Here is a 10,777-nt window from a genome sequence, read left to right on the forward strand (position 1 = left end):
ACATGAATTATTATAACTTATTTGGTTGCAAAAGTTTTGGCATTGCCAAAAAACAGCAACAACACTCTATTTTATTACTTTAAAGTCATGTAAGTTTTTAACTTTATAATTCTATTCATTATCCCTTTGACTTTCTAGTTCAAATGGACTTTCCTTGGTCTCCACTCCCTTACATCGGTTTCTTCTTTTATTAGAACACAAAATCATTGAGGTCAATGTCTATCTTTTAGTATTTGCACATCTAACACTTACAATGGTTTTTCATTTATTGATTTATTCATTGATATAGTCATTTAATGCTCTCCTTGGCCTTAATTTGTAAAGACAAAAAAAAAATCCCAATTCTACATCTAAACTTAATCTAATACATTAGAGATATTGCAATAAATCTTCCTTTAAGGCATTTTTGTAGGTGTTTTAATATTTCATAGATACATAGAATCCACATGATATGGAGTTTTATATTTTATCTCCTATGCTTAATCCATTTCTTTTTAGCCTAGTTTTTCCTAGCCTGACTGATAATTTTTATACCCATCATATATTCAAGTCAAATTGTTGATAACCTATATGACAATTTCCCCACAATCTTTTTCAATTGTAGCAGGCTATAACCATACAATTCTGTAATGTGTCAGAGAATGAATGTATACAGGGGAAGTATTCTTACCAGAATTTTAATCAATATCTTTAAACTAATTCTAATTTTTTCATTATTCTATTTCCTTCCATATTGATGAACCTTACTCAGAATTGAAAAAACAAACAAACATATGATCTGTTCTGGGAGAAAAACAAATCAATCTACTAAATGTCATAAGACTACAGCCCTATGCATATAGGTAAGCATGGATAATCATTAAATGCTAGGAACATCTTTTTGTAAAATTAGCAATGTGTTAACTATATGAAATTTACATCATAATCCTAGAAAAAAAGAACCATTGGTTTCTAGTTAGCTTCAATGTTCTATTCATTCACATTATTTGATTGCAAAATCTATAACTTACCAGAAAGCTGAATCCTGGAGGCCCATTATTGTCATATATTTCTTAACCTTTCTTCTCTCTCTTGTGACATTAAGGCACAGAAAATATATCATTGGGGAGAAAAAAATTAAGTAGGTGAAAACGACGAAGTCATTAAGGATTCCAAGTTGGGAAATGAAAGCAGGCACCTTCATTATTATACCATTGACTGACATCAGTTGCTCCATCACAGAATGGTTTGTTGCAATCTAAAGTTGGCATATTAACATAAAAAAATCAACTTATCAAACCAGTGACTAGATAAGAAGGAATTGTCCATTCTTTCATTCTTTTGGTTTTTAGTAATCATATATCTTATGTTTTTCAATAAATGGGCAATTTAAGTATAGGATATGCTTTACATTGTCCAATAAACATATTTGGCAAATGTTGCTTAACACCATTTTATTTACAGGGCATTGGGTATATAAAACATGATCCTGGCCTTTAATTTTTTTTTTTTTACTGGGATGTAGGGAGTGAAGAAGTCAAGGCATGGATGAGGGTGGGATGGAAAAAGAGGAGACAAATAAATTTAGTAATTTTTAATAGAGGAAAAACACTTATGGAAATAGAGAATGTCACATGGAAGAAGTGGTATCTGAACTGAGCCTTGAGGGAAGAGAAGAATTTTGGAAAGCAGAAGAGGAGGAAATGCATTTCAGGTAAAGGAAAAGGCCTGGGCAAACATATCAGGGCAGGAAATTGTATATTGAATATATGATATAGCTAGTAGTTGCATTTCACTGGAATATAGCCTACATGAATAAAAATTATATGAGGGTTGGAGTCAGATTATGAAAAGCCTGTAATGCTATAATGAGGAATTTAGATTTCATCCTAGAAGAATTAGTAAGCAAGAAAGTGGAATGGTCAGAATATAACATATTAATCATTAGAATTCTTAAAATTTGATACTTACTTCTATAATAGCAGAATTAATGGCAGCTTGCAAAGCCACAAAACCCTTTTCCCAATATCTTTCAAGCGAACACATGATTTTTCCATCAAATTCTTTACAATGTACTGTAAAGAGAAGCAAAACATCATTATGGTACCGGATTACATCAGGAAAAGGCATTTTGCTCTAAATCTGTGGAAAACCTTTTCTATATGAGGAAGGAAAGGGAATGAGCATTTATAGAGTGCTTCATATGCTTGGCCTTGTGCTAAGCCTCTTATTTTCTCATCTGATACTGTTACAATGGAAGACAGAGCTATTATTATTTTTATTTTACAGATGAAAAAACTGAGGCAAACTCTTTAAGTGACTTTCTCAAGGTCACATAAAAGATCTGAGGTTGGAATTAAACTTAGGTTTTGCTAACTCTAAGTCCTGTGTTCTATCCATTATTGCACTAGCTACCTCTGATTCAACTTATATGATTTAAAACAATTTTGTTAAATTCAGGTATATCATAGAATAAAATGTCAACATGTCTAAAAACAAAATATTGAATCTTTTCAAGGGTTCAATGGGATGTGAATTCTTCCAGAAATTCTAGCAGAACTAGAAAATGCTGTAAATTGAGACCATATTTAATGAAATAGTTTTCACATTGTTTTCTAAAGTAGTTTGAGTTACATTATTAAAAGTTGGGGGAAGGATATTGTTATAGGAAGAAGTGGTAAATCACAAAATATTCACATAAAACTTTTTCAAAATTTTAAAATACATCAATTTCCCTGCCTGTAATATTTTCTCTATCATCCCAAAAAACTCTGCCCTTTGTCCAACTTATTCAAAATATGTTTTAGTTTTGAATTTACAAATTAAAATCAGAGAGCATTTCCACATGCATAGCAGGACACCTGGGGGAAAAGGGATTCTATGTGAAACTATGGGTCTCTATTTTGTACTGTTTTTTTCACTTTAAAAAGTATAAAATAAATTTCACATAGTACATTCAAAATTATTCCACGTCTGTATTTCTTTCTGAACATACTTCTCTTTGGCACATTGAAAAATGTTTTGATGGTCCTCTTCTTTTTTTGGTATTATTATTATTAACTCTGTCCTCTCCCCCCTAACATTCTTTATTCAACTAAAAACTGAAAGGAGAAAAAAATCTCTTATAACAAATAAAGCAAAATTAAGCAAAATGAATCATGTTCATATTCAAAAATTCATGTCTCGTTCTGCACCTGTATCCATCAATTCTCTATTAATAACATTTGCATAAATACTCTGGAGATATGATGTAACGTGCTGTCGTCTCCAAAAGCTGCCTGGAGGAGATCTGCTGTGTCAACTCAAATCTCTCAGACAGATTGTTCTTCCTGTAGAGAATCTTTGTCTCCAGACAGTTGCCGTTAACTCTTGTCCAGAGAAGTGACTTCCCTTCCTGCAGAGAGCCTCGACAAGCCTGGTCTAAAGCAGTGACTCTCTATCTCTAGAGTGCTGCTCTCCTTATCCTCCCAGAGAATGGGCGTGGGATAATGCAAGGGCTTCTGGGAAGAACCACTTCAACCAATGAGCTTGCTCCTCCCAAGCACACAAGCTCTTCCCCAGGAATTCACAAGTCAAACTACCAGGAAAGGGCGGAACTAGAAAATTGTCAAGTACCGACTTAGCACTTAGTAAAAACCCAATATCTCATTATCTCATTAGGACTTAATAAGAACCTAACAATATGACACTTATTGGAATCTTTCAAAATTGTTTTTCTTTACAGTATTATTTTCTTTGTATAAACTGTTCTTTTTTCTGCTAACTTTGTTTTGTATCATTTCATATTACTCATGACCTAAAATAATTGATTTCATTGTTTCCCTTACCTTCCTTTCTATTCCCTTTCTCTCCTATTTTCCCTGTTGAGTTGTATGTATTTCTACACAAACTGTGTGTGTGTGTGTGTGTGTGTGTGTGTGTGTGTAACCATCTTTTGTTTCAGGTAAGAGTGAGTTTCATATTATGCCTGTATCTTTATCGTCCATATTTCTGTTCTCACTCACCTCAATTTTGAGAATAACTAGCATTTATATAGCATTTAAAAGTTTACAAAGCACTTTATAAATATTCTTTAATTTCATCCTTACAACAACTGTGACAAGTGAGGAGTATTATCATCACTTTATAGTTGAAGAAACTGAGGCATACAGAGATTAAATAACTCGCTACAACAGCAAATAACAGGTACAACAGCTAGTAAATGCCTAAGGAGCTAGTGTCTTAATATGTCTTCCTGACTCCAGATGTAACACTCTATCTCCCATGCTACCTACCTACCTTTATAGCAAGTTCTACCCCCATTTTTTCTTATCTAACTTACTGTATTCCTTTTACCATCTCTTAATTTTATTTCTCTTTATTTTTTTTTTTTCTCTTCAAGCACTCACTAGTTCACTTCAAGGAATTCTGGTTTTCTTATTTAACTCCTTTAATGCTCTGACATTCCTAGGACTTTTTATTTGGGGATTTCACTACAGAGATGATCCATTGATTATTTTTATCTGCCTTCTAATTCTAATAGATCTGAATAATTTTCACTTAATATTTCTAGAAACATAATGTTAAGGCTGCCCCTCCCCAAAACATATGATGTTTAAAGAATCCAGTGATTCTTAAATTCTCTTATTGATATTTTCCTAGATCAGTTGTTTTTAGTATCAGATATTTTACATTTTATATTATTTTCAATCTTTTTATTTTGTTCTAATACTTGTAGTCTCATGGTGTCACTGATTTCTGATTGATCTTTTCTAATTTTCAAGTATTTCATAATTTGGATAAGGTTCTGTGAAAAATTACTTTTTCCTTTTGAGTTTTTTCTTGATTATTACAGAATTACTCTATCCTTTTGAGAGATCTCTAGGTCTATGACAATTTTTTTTATTGGTAGGGAAAAAACTAAGACTACACAGTCAAAAATCATCATGATAAAAAATGAAAATAGCATGAAATAAAAAATTAAAAACAATGCTTATTAAGGTTAATCTGATCCTTTCAAATCATGCTATTTATATAGGCCTATCAAGAGCATATAATAAAGTTGAGAAGGAAAACAAATAGGAACTTGTTAACTGAGAGTTAAAATTTTACAGGAAATTATTTTTTTTATTTTCATAAAGAAGCATACTATTTGAGTTTTAGGAATTGAATGCATGCTATTAATTTATGTTGATGATACAATCACTTTTATATACTTCATCCCCTAACTTGCTTATGAAAAAATAGCCTTGAGAGAAGAATATTTAGTCAAAGGGAAAGTCACCTGGACGATCTTGATATTCTGTTAAAAATGGAACTCTGTATCCCCAAGACTTCAACTCATATGAAAACATATCATGAAAGTTGATTGCCATTATGTCAAAAGGCCACATCATATCTTTTTCAGCTTCAATCCCAGTGATATTCATTCCTGTCATGCACAAGGAAAAATAGTCATTTAAGATGATTAATTGGTGTCCAACTAATTTAAATTCCTCAATATATGAAGTAACTCAACTGTATAGAAGATTCATATATAATAGCATGATCAAAGGTATTTTCAGTCATCTAGAAATTATAACACATGAGAAATGTATCTTTTCTCACATTGTCCTTTTTAACAAACCACCTTTTAAATGTCGTTTGAGACTACTTAAGGAAGCATATTTCCAAAAGCAGAGATAGATAAGTGCAAAGATGGAGCTTAATACAACCAATCAGTCAATCATGTTGACCTCACTATAGATATCTTTATCAGATGAAAACAGTTTTGATTAAAAATGAATGATTTATTATACTATTATGATAAATTTGGAAAAAATAGGGTTAATAATGAATATCTTTTTATATCAGGTAGTGGTGGATCTATAAACAGTTGGAAAAATGATACATTCAAACATCTAAAGAGAGTAAATGTTTTTCTCTCTCATTTCCTCATTCTGGTAACTAAAGCTTGCCTTTTCACTTATCTCTCCCTTTACTAAGCCTCCGCCGAGACAAAGCAAATTGGACATTTCGATTTATAAATATTTAGTTTAGCTTCATTCATCACTTGGAATGAAGCCCACTTTGGGAGAGGTTCAACACGTGCTTCAAAGTTAAGTTAACTTCTCATCACTGTAAGAATTTATATAACCCTAAATACTCTCTCCAAATATCAGTTGCAAGCACCATTAGTTTCTTCTCCCAATTTGCCTTTGTTGACAATGACAACATTAAATTTTCTTTTCAATAATGTAATTTCTAGTTTATTCAGAAATATTATTTTTATGATTCTTAAGATTGTGTCTGTAAATGGGAAGGGAAGAAAACAAGTGATAATATTATCATAGATTTAAATTTGGAAAAGATCAATCTTTCATTTTATAAAGGAGAAAACTAAGACACAGAAAGACTAAATACTTGGTTTATGATTACACAGATGGTAAATTTGTCTATTACTTGCTTGACTTTACTCAACTTGCTCCCCCAAATCCTGTGAAGTAAACCACTAAGAATTAGCTCAGGTTCAAGAATAGAAATATTGATAATATACCTGGTGAACTCTGAGTACAATAATAAATATAATGGGATGAACAGGGCTTTATCTCAGGCAATTAAAATTTAGAATGCTGTTGCCATTTTATATTTATTAAAATAGGAAAACAGGATTTAATTAGTAAATTAAATTAATTAAAATAAATAGATACCAGAGTTGCTACTCATTCCCCCATTACCCAGAAAAATTCTCCCTAACCTTACATTTCCTCTCTTCCTATTTCCTTTTGACATAAGGAATTATTTGTAGTTGGGATAGGATAGGGAAAGGAAAACTAAGGAAATGAAGAAAAAATTAATTTATTGGAAAATGGGGAGTTCATCTTATTAATGATCTATTTTATTAAAATATTAGAATAAAATGGAAGGAGGTATGTTAGAACAGGAAAAAAACACTCAGTCTAAGCCTTAAGCATAAAAAAATTTAGTTAATAATAGGATTAGAATAAAAAATTCAAAGGGAGATGAGTGAAGGGAGTTGCTTACTTAAAACGAGGCAATTCACAAGATACATAAACGTTTATCTTCCCTGAAAATTTATGGGGAAACTCAATATTGATAGGCAATGTTAACAAATTAGCTGGAAACTTCTAAACTCTATAGGAAAAATTTCATCTGAGTAAAACAAATAACGTGGTGTAGATCATAGTTATGACTATTAGAATAAGGGATGGGAGTGGAAAGAAGATCTCATAAACTTTTCTGGTTTCTCTAGAGCTTTTCTTAGTTCAAGATAGAGTATATGATAGTGGGTGTAATTTAGCTTTGACTTTTGGTCTAGGAGGGTGAAGATGACAGTGATTTGATTCCTGTAAAGATTTCCCTGTATGACAATTTCTCCAGTGATGTATCAATTTATTTTGTACCTGCTATATGTCTGGCAAAACACATTTTAAAAAATTGGTTAGTCCCTCCCCTCTTGTAGCATATTGCATGTCTAAAATTAATAAATACAGGATAAATACAAAAGAAATACACAATTAACTTTGGGGTGGTAAAATTGGGGGATATCAGGAAATATCTCTTAGAGTGAGCTGAGCCTAGAAGGGAGCTTTTGGTTCTGAGAATGTGCAAATAGAAGTGAAAATGAAAATTTTCCAGGCCTAAGGAATGGTGGTGGGAGATAGAATATCATATATGGGGAATAATAAGCAGGTCATGTTGGCAATAGTATAAATGGTTTTAGGGAGAGACCCAAAAGATCGGCTGGGGCCAGGTAACATCATCAACTCAGTTTTAGAGAATTTACTGGGACACTGAAAATTTACATCATTTGACTGTCCATGTTCACACAGTTACTCTAGGAAACTTGAGATGTTCAAATATTTAAGCTTTCTGTCCTCAAATCTCAGTATCTATCTACTATGCAACAATGTCTCTCTTTATATATCTAATATGAATAGTATTCTAGCAGCAAAGAGCTCTAATTCTAATTGTTTGCAGAAGGTCTATTGAAGTCACCTTTCCTATAAGGGAATATTTATTGATTTAAGAAAGAAACAGAGCCCATTCTCTAAATTAGACCCTTTCCTAAATGAGATAGAGACATAAACCACAGACTGTTTTTAAAAAATGTGTATATCAATAACCAAGCTTTATCAAGATTGTTGAACTATTTCAAAGATCTGAAACTTAAAGTCTACTGAACTCCTCCTGCCATTAACCTAGTTTTAGATAAAAGGTAACTATGCAGTCTCGGACTTTCTAAAATCAGACACAAGAAAACTGAGAAAACAGTTGGCCTAATCTAAGTTTACGTATCATAACATTAAGAATATTAAATAGTTAACTCCATCCTATGTGTTTTATCTCAGATCAAACATTTTTATCTTTGTAATAAAATAGGATAATAACACCAAATATTATCTCTAAGCTAGTAGAGAACACACCTTTCATGAAGGAAGCCAAAGCCATTTTTTCCATTATCTGTTGAGTTATATTGGTGATTGGCTCATATTGAATTAAAAAGTCAGATTCATTAAATTTGTCTATGCGTCCTAGGTCTACTGGAGGTGTTTCAGGAACCTTAGTGACTTCATTAAATAATCCAGTCAGAAACAGCTGCAGGCAAAGTAGCAATGAAAGAAGCCATTCCTATTAAACACAAGAGAAAAAAATAAATTAGAATGTAGCCACTGATAGGGCCATTCTCATCAAGCATATTTTCTATTTAATTCCCCTGTGTATTTGACTGAAAATCAGCCACTTGTAATGACTAATTGATAAACAGACTTGTTCCATTAAGCTTATATTTCTAAGATATTCTTACAAGAAAGCCAAGAACCAAAAAAATAAAATAAAATAAAATAAAATAGAGCTGGGAAGACACAATATGTTTTGCCTATCAAAAGCAAGACTAATAATTAGTAATTCTAGCAATGAAATAACAAAAATAATTTATGTAGAATTTTAAAGTTTATGAAGCACCCTCCTCCAACATTCAAAATTAACAGTATTTTTAGGTATCTTGCGTCCTATTCATTTCCGGCTTATTTCCAATTTCCAACACTTCTGTGCGGCCTTTTTAAAATATATGTTCCTTAAGATATGAGATAATAGCAATGTTTTGAATCAATTTAGGTAAAAGTGAGAGGGAAGAGGTTTTTAGTTTATTAAAAAAATACGTGTTGAAAAGTTAGATCTAAACAATTGGAAAAAATATCAATTGTTCATGGATAGCCTGAGCTAATGTAATAAAAATGACAATTCTAACTAAATTAATCTATTGATTTAGTGCAATACCAATCAAACTGCCAAAAATTTACTTTATAGAGCTAGAAAAAATAATAGCAAAATTCATCTGGAAGAACAAAAGATCAAGAATATCCAGGGAATTAATGAAAAAAATTACCAAAAAAAGAAAATTAAAAAAAATTAATGAAAAAGGATGAGTAGTCATATCAGACCAAAAACTATATTATAAAGTGACAATCATCAAAACCATTTGGTACTGATTAAGAAATAGAGAAGCTAATCAGTGGAATAGGTTAGATACATAAGGCTTACTAGTTAATGATTATAGAAATCTACTATTTGATAAACCCAAAGATTCCAGCTTCTGGGATAAGAACTCATTATTTGACAAAAATTTCTGGAAAAAATAGAAATAGTATGACATAAAGTAGGCAATGACAAATATCTCACAACCTATACCCAGATAAGATCAAAATGTGTTCATGATTTAGGCACAAAGGGTAATAGTATAAGCAAATTACAACAAGGGATAATCTACCTGTCAGATCTGTGGAAAAGGAAGAAATTAATAGTCAAAGAACTAGAGAACATCATGAAATGCAAAATGGATAATTTTGATTACATTAAATTAAAAAGGTTTTGCACAAACAAAATTAATACAGGAAAAATTAGCAGAGAAACAGAAAATTAGGAAACAATTTTTATAGTCAGTGTTTCTGATAAAAACTTAATTTTTAAAATATATAAAGAACCGACTCAAATTGTAATAATACTTGTCATTCCCTAATTGATAAATGATCAAAAGATATGAATAGACAATTTTGAGATGAAGAAATTAAAGCTATATTAGAGTCATATAAAATGCTCTAAATCACTATTAGAGAAATACAAATTAAGACAACTCTGAAGTATCACTTGACATCTCTCATATTTACAGGAAAAGATAATTATGAATGTTGAAGGGGATGTGGAAAAACTGGAACACTAATGCATTGTTAGTAGAATTGTGAAAGAATCCAACCATTATGGAGAACAATTTAAAACCATACTCCAAGGGTTATAAAACTGTCCAAACCTTTTGATCCAGCAGTGTTACTATTAGGTCTATATCATAAAATATCATAAAAATTATAAAGAGGTCATAAAAGAGGGAAAGGATCCACAGCCAGAGCTGCTCTTCTGGCTTTGACAAGAAACTGGAAACTGAGTGGATGCTCATCAGCTTGGGAATGGCTGAATAAGTTATGATATATAAATGTAATAGAATATTACTGTTCTTTAAGAATTGATGAGCAAGCTGATTTCAGAAAAGCCTGATAAGGTCAAAATGCATTCATGATTTAGACATAAAAAGTAATACTATAAGCAAATTAAAAAAACAAGGGTATTCTACTTGTCAGATTTGAGTATAAACTGACACTAAGTGAAATGGGTGCAAGCAGGAGAACTTTGTACATAGTAACAACAAAGTTATGTGATGATCAACTATGATAGATTTAGCAATGCAGAATATCATGCATATCCAGAGAGAAAACTATGGAAACTGAATGTGAATTGAAACAGAGTATTTTAACCATTTGTTTTGTTT

At 31.4% G+C, this 10,777-nt stretch overlaps 1 protein-coding gene across 1 annotated transcript in view; it reads right to left on the minus strand.

Moving 5' to 3' along the window:
• Positions 1–10,777, minus strand: part of LOC141538798 (ABC-type organic anion transporter ABCA8-like) — a 104,682-nt gene that overhangs the window by 87,240 nt on the left and 6,665 nt on the right. Inside the window, 4 exon segments of the mRNA XM_074260614.1 lie at positions 1,011–1,237; positions 1,951–2,054; positions 5,243–5,389; positions 8,385–8,589. Coding sequence (XP_074116715.1) covers positions 1,011–1,237; positions 1,951–2,054; positions 5,243–5,389; positions 8,385–8,589 — 683 coding nt within the window.

Source organism: Sminthopsis crassicaudata, chromosome 4 (genome assembly GCF_048593235.1).
Source record: "Sminthopsis crassicaudata isolate SCR6 chromosome 4, ASM4859323v1, whole genome shotgun sequence".
In the NCBI taxonomy this organism is placed as follows: Eukaryota; Metazoa; Chordata; class Mammalia; order Dasyuromorphia; family Dasyuridae; genus Sminthopsis; species Sminthopsis crassicaudata.